This window comes from Saccopteryx leptura, chromosome 3 (assembly GCF_036850995.1).
Source record: "Saccopteryx leptura isolate mSacLep1 chromosome 3, mSacLep1_pri_phased_curated, whole genome shotgun sequence".
In the NCBI taxonomy this organism is placed as follows: Eukaryota; Metazoa; Chordata; class Mammalia; order Chiroptera; family Emballonuridae; genus Saccopteryx; species Saccopteryx leptura.
Window position 1 is genome coordinate 283608128 of NC_089505.1, and position 13882 is coordinate 283622009.

The 13882-nt window shown below is 37.2% G+C and overlaps 1 protein-coding gene and 1 non-coding gene across 11 annotated transcripts in view; both read right to left on the reverse strand.

Annotated features, from left to right (window-relative positions):
- BIRC6 (baculoviral IAP repeat containing 6) overlaps positions 1–13882 on the reverse strand; it is a 238151-nt gene that overhangs the window by 44930 nt on the left and 179339 nt on the right. For all 10 annotated transcript variants that reach the window (XR_010750445.1, XM_066378557.1, XM_066378563.1 and 7 more), the window contains exons 63-65: positions 12231–12448; positions 6715–6879; positions 3270–3438 (exon numbers count right to left, since the gene is read on the reverse strand). Coding sequence is in view for 9 of the 10 variants with exons in the window: in XM_066378557.1 (XP_066234654.1) it covers positions 3270–3438; positions 6715–6879; positions 12231–12448 (552 nt within the window). In the remaining variant the exon portion in view is untranslated. The remainder of the gene's footprint in view (positions 1–3269; positions 3439–6714; positions 6880–12230; positions 12449–13882) is intronic.
- Positions 11815–11891, reverse strand: TRNAD-GUC (transfer RNA aspartic acid (anticodon GUC)). The gene has a single exon. It is a non-coding gene; the product is annotated as a tRNA-Asp (tRNA).

Sequence of the window (13882 nt, forward strand, 5' to 3'; positions counted from 1 at the left end):
TCCATCATAGCAAAAAGCCTCTCTTGGACAGTGCCATCTTCAAGAGCCAAATTCCTATAATTCTGTTTATATAAACTAATCGTGAAAAGTATGTGAGTATGGGCTCAAGAATAAGGGAGGACTAATTTAACCTTTTTAAGATAAGCACTTTTAAATAACATGTATGAGTAGTCAGCGAACAAAAGGAGTCAATGAATGTTACAAACTCCTAATGAAAACCAGCCTGAGGAGTCAAGGAAGGTATCTCTGAAGTGCTACAGATATTTTACCCTTACAGACCAATACAAATCAAACCAACTGAAAACCCACCTAAATTTTAATGTAATCAGTTTTCCTACTCCCTTATAAAACTTATCCTCATAATTACTGAACAGAGAGAGGGATGTATTCTATACCAGAGACATTTCCACATAGGATGTCCTTTACAAATTTGGAGATTCTAGATAAAATAAACTAACATTTGTTAATTAGCACCTAAGTGCCAAATGATGCTCAAAATTTTGGTGCTACATATGCTTCCCAGGAATGAAATGGCATATAGGACCTGACAGTATCTTGTTTCTTTATTCATACATATAAATAAATACATTAAATACAGGCAAATGTTCCAAGTTTTATTTGTACTCCTTAGCTAATTTTCAAAAAAACGAGAACTATTACAATATAGTTTAGAATTAAAAACAAAATGATATGCAACTCTACATAGCAGAAAAATCTTTAAAATTTTTCACCCATCCTGACAGATTCTTTACTAAAACACTGCAAAGAAATGGCATAGTACAAAATACCTCAAAAGTTTCAAATAAACTATCATCAAGAAAACTAGAGCCCTGGCTGGTAGGCTCAGTGGTAGAGAGTCAGCCCAGTGTGTGGATGCCCCGGGTTCTATTCCAGACAGGACACATAAAAAAGTGCCCATCTGCTTCTCTACCTTCCCCCCTCTTCTTTCTCTCTCTTTCTTCCCCTCCCGCAGCCAAGGCTCCACTGAAGCAAAGCTGGCCTGGGCACTGAGGATGGCTCCATGGCCTCCGCCTCAGGCACTAGAAGGGCTCCTGTTTCAACGGAGCAATGCCCCAGATGGGCAGAGCATCGCCCCCTGGTGGGCATGCTGGTTGGGCGCATGCCTCGGATCTGTCTCTGCCTCCCCACTTCTCACTTCAGAAAAAAAAAGAAAAAAATCTTATAAATATGTACATGAAGTTAAATACAAAGTATTATGAGAGCTCAATAATTTATGACTAATAACTTCTGGGTTTAAAGATTGTGATCATACTTAAATTAAGACATCTGCCATACCAACATTTTTATTCTCAAAGAGTAAAACTGAAATCTTGACTTTATGAGGAATATAACCAAAGATAAGCTATAATAAGAACTTCAGACACACAAATCCAGTGTGAGGAAAATCAGATGGTAGAATACAATTTGCAACAGTGGGTTTTGTCCCATTACAGCCAGTTATGGAACTGCCCGACCAATACTTTGAAAATGAGAAAATTTTAATACTAGTATATTCCATCATTTAGCTTAGAAAACCAGTCAAATTAATAGAAACTTCATAATGTTCCCAATAAAAAAGTCCTGTGCTGCTTCTCTCATGTCTATATTCCTAACAGACCACATCCAATCTTTTTTCCATACTGTCAAAATTAATTTATCTCGTTTGAATTTGAAAATATTTAAATTTAATAATGGCCATATTATTGTTTGTAGGTTAAATTTAGACAAATGAATAAATTTCTCTGGACTTCATTTTTTTTTTCATTTCTTCCTTGTTAAACTGTAAACTGAATAGGATTGAACTGGATAACTCTAATTTTCCTTTCACTCTTTTTTTTTGTTTGTTTTCTTAAGGTTTTGTTTTGTTTTATTTTATTTTATTTTATTTTATTTTATTTTACAGAGACAGAGAGAGTTAGAGAGAGGGATAGATAGGGATAGACAGATAGGAACGAAGAGAGATGAGAAGCATCAATCATTAGTTTTTCATTGTGGCACTTTAGCTGTTCATTGATTGCTTTCTCATATGTGCCTTGACCGTGGGCCTTCAGCAGACCAAGTAACCCCTCACTCAAGCCAGCGACCTTGGGTCCAAGCTGGTGAGCTTTGCTCAAATCAGATGAGCCCGCACTCAAGCTGGCGACCTCAGGGTCTCGAACCTGGGTCCTTCCACATCCCAGTCCGATGTTCTATCCACTGCGCCACTGCCTGGTCAGGCAAATTTTCCTTTCACTCTAAAGTGATATTTATATTTACTTCCATACTATGATACTAGCACTAAGAAGACAGAGATTTTCTATAACACTTTAGTAAAGGATTTTTAGCATGTTCACTAAATCAATGGCAAGTGACTGAATGTGCTCAGTAGTAGGTACTATTTTCAGAAATAGAAACATGTCGTTTTCAAAAATGGAAGAGTGAGGAACTTGAAAGTAACAATCTGCCTAAGAACTCACACTCATACATTTTTACCAAGTTATTTCTAGCAAAGAGAGAAGATCTCCATCTAATGGCCAGTGGGGTATCTGCAGGTACACTAAATACACACTGTAGTAAAAATAAAAATGTAAGTGACAGTAGCTGGAGAAAAATGATCCTTGTTTAAAACGTGGCTTTCAGAATAACATGGCTATGACAAACAGAAGTCAGAATGTTGAGAGGAATTAAAATAGACACATCCTTTATAGGATAATTTTTCTAACTATTTAAGAAATCTCTCATGAAAACAACTACTTTCTATCTTTAAGGGTTATTATTCCTTTTAAGAATATACGAGGTAAAATAGCCTAATAAATGTATAATTCACTTATTTGTTCCAGTTACCTACCTGAGCTAAGGCTTCAAAGTTTTTTTTTTATAATTTTTGCAACAACTCTCTTAATTATACACTTAGTTTACTGAATTAAGTTCACTGAAGAAAGTTTGAAGAATTACTAAATTTGTTACATAAAGTTGGCCAAGTTACAATACTATTTCAAGTTGATCCAAAGTGCTAAAATGAAGTGAGAACACTAAGAGGTCTTAATCTGTGTTCTAGGACAGATGACTATATAGTACAAATCAGTCTCCACCTCCACTCCCCAGAACTAAATATTTCCACAGTAACTTTTTAAAAATAAATTCATCAACTCATTCCTACATATAGTGGGGGAGAATACCAAATATTTAAACTAAACTTTATTACGTATTTATACTGATAACGATAAATAAGGAAACAAAAGTACTCACCCACAAAGACATTTCAGAGGACTAATGAAAATGTGATTTACCTGAATCATTTCTCAGGTAAGAGGACATGGCTGGGATGAGGCAGGATTGACTGAGAAGCTCGAGAAGTACAGAAGGAAGAGCATTACTGTTCTGTCCTCTGCTCTCGTGGGATGAAAGGGCTTCTCCATTTACTGCACCACTCATAGGATTTATGTAACTTGCAAGAACCTTTAAAAAGAAAAATTGCTGGATTTAAATTGGATTTAAGCTTCACATACTTCAAAGCAAATATTTTATGTTAGATATTCAGTCTGAATGCCAAGAGTAAATATTTTCAACGCAAAAATCTCTTGCACTGTGTATATATATATATATATATATATATATATATATATATATATTTTTTTTTTTTTTTACAGAGTCAGAGAGAGGGATTGATAGGCACAGACAGACAGGAATGCAGAGAGATGAGAAGCATCATCAGTTTTTCGTTGTGGCACTTTATTTATTCATTGATTGCTCTCTCATAAGTGCCTTGACCGCGGGCCTTCAGCAGACCGAGTAACCCCTTGCTCGAGCCAGCGACCTTGGGTCCAAACTGGTGAGCTTTGCTCAAACCAGATGAGCCCGTGCTCAAGCTGGCGACTTCGGGGTCTCGAACATGGGTCCTCGGATCCCAGTCCAACGCTCTATCCACTGTGCCACCAACCGGTCAGGCTGCACTGTATGTTTTTAAAATGACATATTTTTCTTTAGACTTTCAAAAGAGAAGGATGATGCATGATGAGGCAACATACAAAGTGGGACAAAGCAAGTTGACAGATTTGAATACAATAAAGTTTATTCTTATATTTTATTAATTATTGCATTATTTTCCATGTAAACTATAATACTTTTGCTCTACCCTGTATATCACTAGACACATAGAAGCAATCAATCCATCTAAGAACACAAAGTTAAAACTTTAGTAGCAACTCTGATATTTATTTTATTGAATAAATACACTTTACAGAAGGGGTCTCTGATATTTAGTGTGTCCGTAAAGTCATGGTGCACTTTTGACCGGTCACAGGAAAGCAACAAAAGATGATAGAAATGTGAAATCTGCACCAAATAAAAGCAAAACCCTCCCAGTTTCTGTAGGATGATGTGGCAGCATGTGCGCATGCGCAAATGATGTAACACCGTCTATACAGTAGAGCATCCCACGGCCATGCCAGTCGAGATTTGGATGGTACAGAGGAAAGTTCAGTGTGTTCTTTGGCTCGCTAAATTCAAATCCGTGACCAAAGTGCAACATGAATATCAGCGCGTTTATAACGAAGCGCCACCACATAGGAATAACATTACTCAGAGGGATAAGCAGTTGAAGGAATCCGGCAGTTTGGTGGAGAAACCCCGTTCTGGTAGGCCATCAGTCAGTGACGAGTCTGTAGAGGCTCTATATGGGATAGCTATCTAAGGAGCCCTAAAAAATCTGTGTGTGTGCCCACACTGAACTGCACTGAATAGGTATGAAACTGGGAGAGTTTTCCTTTTATTTGGTGCAGATTTCACATTTCTACCGTCTTTTGTTGCTTTCCTGTGACCAGTCAAAAGTGCACCATGACTTTATGGACACACTGTATTTTATTGAATAAATACACTGTACAACAGGGGTAGTCAACCTTTTTATACCTACTGCCCTCTTTTGTATCTCTGTTAGTAGTAAAATTTTCTAACTGCCCACCAGTTCCACAGTAATGGTGATTTATAAAGTAGGGAAGTAATTTTACTTTATAAAATTTATAAAGCAGAGTTACAGCAAGTTAAAGCATATAAAAATAATTACTTACCAAGTACTTTATGTCGGATTTTCGCTAAGTTTGGCAGAATAAATCTTTATAAAACAACTTACTATAGTTAAATATATCTCTTTATTGATACTTTGGTTGCTCCACTACCACCCACCATGAAAGCTGGAATGCTCACTAGTGGGAGGTAGGGACCAGGTTGACTACCACTGCTTTACAGTTTGAAGGTGATTTAATCTTTATACTAAAATGACCCTATCATTCTAGAATTGCAGAAAACAAAAGCTCAAAGACTCGACCAATTATTTTTTTACTGATTTTTTTTTAGTGTGAGAGAGAGAGAAACATCAATTTGTTGTTCTACTTATTTATGCATTCACTGATTTTTAAAAAATTTTTCGCCTGACCAGGCGGTGGCGCAGTGGATAGAGTATCAGACTGGGATGTGGAGGACCGAGATTCGAGACCCCAAGGTCGCCAGCTTGAGCGTGGGCTCATCTGGTTTGAGCAAAGCTCACCAGCTTGGACCCAAGGTTACTGGCTTGAGCAAGGAGTTACTCGGTCTGCTGAAGGCCCGCAGTCAAGGCACATATGAGAAGGCAATCAATGAACAACTAAGGTGTTGCAACGCACAATGAAAAAATGACTGATGCTTCTCATCTCTCCGTTCCTGTCTGTCTGTCCCTGTCTAACTCTCGCTCTGTCTCTGTAATAAATAAATAAATAAAAAAAATTCTTTTAAAAAATTTTTCTTTCTTTCTTTTTTTTTTTTTTTTAAGCAAGAGAGAGACAGAGAGAGGGACAGACAGGAACAGACAGAAAGGGAGAGATGAGAAGCATCAATTCTTTGTTACGGCACCTTAGTTGTTCATTGGTTGCTTTCTCACATATGCCTTGACCAGGGGGCTCCAGCAGAGTGAGTGACATCTTGCTCAAGCAGCGACCTTGGGCTTTAAGCCAGCAACCATGAAGTCATATCTATGATCCTACACTCAAGCCAGCGAACCCATGCTCAAGCTGGTAAACCCATGCTCAAGCCGAATGAACCCATGCTCAAGTCAGCGACCTCGGGATTTTGAACCTGGGTCCTCTGCATCCCAGGCCAATGCTTTATCCACTGCGCCACCACCTGGTCAGGCTGTTGGTTGATTCATGTATGTACCCAGACCAGGGATAGAACCTGTAACGTTGGCATATTCGGACGATGCTCTAACCCCGCTGATTTACACGGCCAGGGCAAAACTTCACCAATTTTAATCATTTAATTGATGTACCTCCCCTTTATATTTCTGTGGCATTAATGACTTTCTCTACTAGTTCAACTTCCCTGATTCTAGAAAAGTGACAGAACAGTGTGAGAAACAAAGCTATATAAAAATAGATAAACAACATTGCTTTTTAAGAGTCCAGATTCAGCTCTTTAGATGAGAAGACTGGAAGAAAGCATATTTTCCAGTCATTGAATAATTTTGTTCTTGTCATTTTCCTCCCAGTGAAGAAGCTAATAACTAAAAGGAAGATACCTGAAGTTACAAGTAGGGAAGAGCAATCTTTGACCATGAGTATCTCAAAAGAACTGAGAGTAGGGAGCATAATGGACTTTATAAAGGAAACTGAAGATGAGCTGGAGTCATCAATACTTAAAAATCAATACAAATATAAAATAATAATTTAACTCTCATCACCGACAATATCAACTCTGCAAATATACCTGCAGAAGACAGGTAACATGCTCCTCTTCCAGCCTCTGTTTGGTTAAGGCTTGTTCCACATCCCATCCAGAAGCTGTAGAGCCTGTCCCAAAGCCAGTCCCTTTGGCCCAGTATAGCTGCTGTTCTTCTGTTGATGTAGGATTATGAGAGCTTGATACCTGAGGCTTATCACAAAACAAATACTAATTACTACTTGGTTTTATTTATCCTCAAAAATGTTTATCAATAGAAATATAAATAGTTCAGACACTATAGAAAAAGTTTGAAAATTACTCCAAAAATGTAACAAAAAACTATTATGTGATCCAGTCATTCCACCCCTATAACCAAAAGATATAAAAACCAACACTCAAATACATGTACACACATGTTGATAGCAAGACTATTGACAATAGCCAAAAGCAGAAAGAACCCGAACATGGAAGAAAGGATAAACAAATTATGGTATATACATACAATGGAATATTATTCAGGCATATGAAATACTGTCATATGCTTTGTACATAAACCTCAAAAAAATTATGCTAACTCAAAGAAGACAGGCACAAAAGGTAACATGTTTTACAATTCCATTTATGTGAAATATCCACTGTGGGTAAATATGCAAAGACAGAACACGGGCTAGTAGTTGCCAGCAGTCAGGGAAAGGAAAAATGGAGAACAAGTGCTTAGATTTTAAAATAAATAAAACATTTATTAGGAAAAAATGGGTTAAAAGTACCTTAAAGCCTAAAGAGTCAACAACTCAAAGAGAGAAAATAGTAAAGGGAAGAGGGATATGGAACAGATCTTTTCGGATGTTTAGTAAATGCATACATGAGGAGAATTCTACGATATCAAGTTTTCAATCACAGTAAGCAAGACTGCTTCTATTTCTACAAATAAGTCTTAATTTCTTTCATGTTCAGAACATGAGGTGGACAAAAATCTTGGGAATAGAGAACATATTAAAAATGTGAATGGTGTAGAGACAGAAAAAGCGACAGAGATGTACTGGTTTTTAAAAATATTATCAAATTCTGTAAAGGTCAATTCTTTTTGCCCCTTTTATTGAATTTATTGGGGTGATACTGGTTAACAAAATATAAGGTTGATTATTATTATTTTGTGAATTGAAAAATTAATTCTGTAACAATAAACCTTCTATAAAGAATTTTCTTTTAATTTAGCAACTCTGATACTCATTTTATTGAATGAATACACTTTACAGTACCTGAAAAGACTGGCAATTACTTTAAAAAATAATTTACAAATAATGCCAATTTTTGCATTTCTTTTAAGAAAAGATTTTCTAAGGAAGAATACTACATTCAAACAACACTTTCATAAACTGATTTGGAGTATAGTTTTATGAATCTGTAACTAAGGAATCCCATCTTTCACATTTCATAAAATAAACTACTAAGTGAATCATAAAACCTTTATTACATAAACATTTAGCAGTACATTTAAGGTTACTGATAAAAACAGCTATTTTTTTTATATTTTGCAAAAGTGAAGGATATGATATATACAGAAAGAACACAAAATTAAACAGATCAAGTTTAATTAACTACAAACACTTATGTAACCATGCAGGTCAAGAATTAAATCACTGAATGTAAGAAACTGCCCTCATTCCATCTCCTATTCATCACATCATCATTCCTCCTGAATTTTATATTCATTACTACCTTATTCTTTTCATAATTTTACTACCTAAGCATGAAACCCTTGGTCACTAGAGTTCAATTGTGCCTAGTTTTTGAACCTTATATAAGTGGAAGCATGCAGTAGATAATCCTTAATGTCAGGCTTTTAGTTATGCTTGTGAAATTTATCAATACCGTTATGTGTAGTTAGTTGTAGCTGTTTTCCTTCATTACCCTACAACAGTGGATCTCAAAGTGTGCACCCTATGGTATTCCAGAGAAATATGTGCCTGTTGGGGACCAAAAAACCAACAGGGTTTTTGGAGTTTAGATTTTTGGGGGACAGTGGTGTAGGGAATTAGCTGTAAGCTGCCAGTCTGCCCAACCCCCCACCTCACTTGCCTGATTAGGTTGCAAAAGGCTGTGAAGCTGTGGTGCTGGATTGTTTACACTACCCCCCATGTTCCCTGGAAAGACTGGAGGCAAGTTCCTTCTATCCTCTGTTTGGTGTAAAGTTAAGATGATATACATGGTGGGGGTTTTCTGCACTTGGTAAAATTCTTGAGTTGCCTTAAAACGTGATCATAGACCATTGATTTGCTAATGGCCTCACTTTGCCCTATAAATAAAACAAGATGCAGTTTTGGGGTATGCTTTGTTCTTGCCAGCAGCAATTACAGGGCCCTCCTGACCCCGTATTTTCTTAATTCCGCACCTTTGCCACTCAGGACCTGGAATTACTAGCTGCGCTGGTTTGTGGCATGTGCCCAGATATAAAAATAAATATAGTTACTCCATTATACCATTTCATTACAAAAATACTGCTCTTTTTGTTAACACATCATTATTATATTTATTATTAACACATCATTATATTATTTTTAGATAAATACATTCAAATAAAATGGATAGATTTCTCAAAAAGAAGCGTGATATTGAAGAATCTGATTTTGGAAGTGAGCAAAAGCTAAGTATAAATAAAAGAGGACTTGAAGGCTGTCGGGCAGAATTTAATTTATAGCATTTTCCATCACCTAACACTGAACAATACGATTGGATTAGAAACCCATTCATGGAAGCTTCAAGTGATTTTGGTTTAACATTAACAGAAGAAGAACTGACAGCTATACCCACTGATCATGGATTGATGATTAAACATAAGGAATTGTCTCTTGAAACCTTCTGGATTTCTATGAAAGAAGAATATGTGGCAATATCTAAAAAAGCTTTGAACACTTTACTACAATTTTCAACATCCTATTTATGTGAATTAGGATTTTCTACCCTCAACACAAGAGTAAAAAGAGGAATTCTTCAATGTACTGACAAGGAAATGAGAGTCTGCCTTTCAAATATATGCCCAAACATTGAAGAAATCGCCAGGACACATCAGGTTCATGTTTCTCATAAACACAAGAATGAAAAAACTTAACACATTCACGCTGGGACCTGCCAAATTTACTAAATCTTACTAAGAATGTATCTATATATATTAAAAGATAACTTTTTTGTCATTTTTTACTTTTTAACCCCTCTTTTCTATGAATTCTTAAAAGCATAACTCAAAAAATGTAACATAAAAATGTTTATTAATGTCAGAATAAATTTAATTTTGTCATATTTATCTCATTTTATTACCATAAAAGCATGCTTGATCTTTATATTTTTTCTAATATTTGACTTAATTATTATAATATATTTCTCAGAAATTTGTATATAGTGCGCCTACAATTATTTGTAGAATTTTAAGTGCACCCCGACTTCAAAAAGTTTGAGAACACTACCCTACAGTATTGTACTCTATTACATAACAGACAATTTATCTACTCTATTTTTATACTATTTATTTCATCCATTTTACTATCTTAACATTATTACAAATGATGGTGAAACAATATTTTGTGTTGATGTTTTTGAAATTTTATACATTCTGATGGGTGATGGGTGTGTAATTGTAGTGTATGGAAGGTTCTCTGATAACCAGTGAAACATCACCTTTTCACATTTACTGGATATTTAGTCTCTTTTTTTCTAAAGTGCCCATACTAGCCTTCTACCTATTTTCCTACCAGGTTGCCTGTCTTTCCCTTTTGAAATTTTTGAAGTTCTCTGAAAATTCTGGATGTCAGTTCTTTAACAGATACACATAAACACAGTGTCCCATTCTGTGCTTTCCATTTTCAGTTCTTAGTTGTTTTTATTTGTTTGTTTTATAACAGTAAAAGAGAGAGGGATAGATAGGGACAGACAGGAAGGGAGAGAGATGAGAAGCATCAATTCTTCATTGTGGGACCTTAGTTGTTCATTGATTGCTTTCTCACATATGCCTTGACTGGGGGGCTCCAGCAGATCAAGTGACCCCTTGTTCGAGCCAGCAACCTTGGGATCAAGCTGGTGAGCCTTGCTCAAAGCAGATGAGCCTGCGTTCAAGCTGGCGACCTTGGGGTCTTGAACCTGGGTCCTCCGCATCCCAGTCCGACACTCTATCCACTACGCCACTGCCTGGTCAGGCCTTAGTAGTGCTTTTGATGAAAAAAGTTTGTAACAGTGTTTCTTTAAAAAAAAAAGTCACAGCCTGACCAGGCGGTGGTGCAGTGGATAGAATGTTGGACTGGGATGTGGAAAACCCAGGTTCGAGACCCCAAGGTCACCAGCTTGAGCGCGAGCTCATCTTGTTTGAGCAAAGCTCACCAGCTTCAGCCCAAGGTCGCTGGCTCGAGCAAGGGGTTACTCGGTCTGCTGAAGGTTCACGGTCAAGGAACATATGAGAAAGCAATCAATGAACAACTAAGGTGTTGCAACAAAAAACTAATGATCTCTCCGTTCCTGTCTGTCTGTCCCTGTCTATTCCTCTCTCTGACTCTCTGTCTCTGAAAAAAAAAAGAAAGTCACATATTTTGTGAATAGAGGTCTTGCAAATATTTTCTCAGATTTATTCATAGTACTTTATATTTTTTCTGCTAGTCAAAAAAATATCATTAGTAAGCTATTTTTATTTTTTTGCTGGAGTTATGTTGTAACTTCTTTTGATTTACTATAACTGTATATTGTATCCTCATTAAACTTGATTATGTCATTAACTACTTCGGATTTTTATATAAACACACTTAAATCATCTTGAAATAATGAGGCTTATTTTTTTCTTTCATGTTTCCCCCCTTGTCTTACTATTCTTTTTTTTTTTTTTTGTATTTTTCTGAAGCTGGAAACGAGGAGAGACAGTCAGACAGACTCCCGCATGCGCCCAACCGGGATCCACCCTGCACGCCCACCAGGGGCGATGCTCTGCCCACCAGGGGCGTCGCTCTGCCGCGACCAGAGACACTCTAGCGCCTGAGGAAGAGGCCAAGGAGCCACCCCCAGCGCCCAGGCCATCTTTGCTCCAATGGAGCCTTGGCTGCGGGAGGGGAAGAGAGAGACAGAGAGGAAGGGGGGGGGGTGGAGAAGCAAATGGGCACTTCTCCTATGTGCCCTGGCCGGGAATCGAACCCGGGTCCCCCCGCACGACAGGCCGACGCTCTACCGCTGAGCCAACCGGCCAGGGCCTGTCTTACTATTCTTGCTAGAACCTACCATTCAATAGTATGATTCTCTAAAGTTCAAGAAAGGAAAGGATGAGAAATTATAGTATAAATTCAGCATATCCCAATAATTAGAAAAGCTGGTTAAGCTATTAAATCACTGGGTTAAATTATGGTTTTCTGAAAGAACCTAATAAAAGAGAACAATTAGTTCATAGTTTCTCTTTTAAATATTCTTTGCTTTAGGAGCAAAAAAGGAACTCACCAGTCTCTGAAATATAAATTACCTCAGAAAAAAACTACATTCTGTACTCTGAATTTAACTTAGTTTTTCATAATCTAAAGAATCAAAATTGATCCTACCTCTGATTGATTGAGGTTAGAGTTTGGAACTCGTGGGGCATGGTGGCTCAGAGCAGAGAGACAGACAAGAATGAGATGCAGTGCTCCAATTTCCAATGCCATCCGCCTTAGAAGCACACCATCGTCAGTTGTCAAGGGTGTAGTGCTAAACAGGCTACGAAGGACATGGAAGGGAAGGGTTGGAAGAACATTGGCTGATGGAGATTGCAGAATATGACCTAGATTAAAGAGAGAACTCAAAATTAAAAATACTTAAAAACACAGTAAAGAACAATATACAGGATCACAAATGACAATGTAATAGAAAATTATATCATATTTATTTGAAAACAACCCAAATAGTGATAATTTAAAATTTTTTTTTTTAATTTTTTTTTTTAATTCATTTTAGAGAGGAGAGGGAGAGACAGAGAGAGAGAGAAGGGGGGGAGGAGCAGGAAGCATCAACTCCCATATGTGCCTTGACCAGGCAAGCCCAGGGTTTCGAACGGGCGACCTCAGCATTTCCAGGTCGACGCTTTATCCACTGCGCCACCACAGGTCAGGCAATATAATTTAAAATTTAATAATAAATGTCTGCAGAAGTTCTGTAAGACATCATATAAACTCAAAGAAAGCTAATAATATTCATATGCTAATGAATAACTAGATTATGCTAAATTTACTATAAACCAACTATAGTTGGTTCTGCAACAGGTTTTCTACTATGTTTTAACTTGAGAAGAGTATTAAATCAAAAGCAAAAAGAAAACCACAAAAATAAAAACATCGCCACATGATTTGGTAGATGAAACCATAGCCGGAGAAAGGAATGTCAGAATTATGCTTTTTAATAAACACTCTTATATTCACTAAAAGTAGTATGAAATGGCATAAATGGCATAAAGGCGATTCCTTTTTTTTTTTTTTTCATTTTTCCGAAGCTGGAAACAGGGAGGCAGTCAAACTCCCGCATGCGCCCGACCGGGTTCCACCCGGCATGCCCACCAGGGATGCCCACCAGGGGGCGATGCTTTGCCCCTCTGGGGCATCGCTCTGTTGCGTCCAGAGCCATTCTAGTGCCTGAGGCAGAGGCCACAGAGCCATCCCCAGCACCCGGGCCATATTTGCTCCAATGGAGCCTCACTGCGGGAGTGGAAGAGAGAGACAGAGAGGAAGGAGAGGGGGAGGGGTGGAGAAGCAGATGGGCGCTTCTCCTGTGTACCCTGGCCGGGAATCGAACCCGGGACTCCTGCACGCCAGGCCGACGCTCTACCACTGAGCCAACCGGCCAGGGCATAAAGGCGATTCTTTTTCCTTTTTTCTTTAGGGTTACATCTACTATCTCATAATCAAGTTTTAAAAGACAATGGTTCTTATCCTTCTATTTAAATTCAAAAAATCAGATAAATTAATATTAAAGTTCCTAATCTAAAAAGCATACAAAATTTATATATAAAACCAAACAGAAACTGTTTAGTATGCAGAAGATCTAATTATTACAAAAACTTTAAAAATAGACATTTTTGAAAAATTCCATTAAAAATACAAAATAAAAAATGTACTTTTAATATTTGATAGCTTCAGAATTATAGAATTCACAAATCAATTGTTTTATTAAACTTACTGTAGCTTGCAGTACAGACCCCAACAGCATATTCTTTCTAAATGGC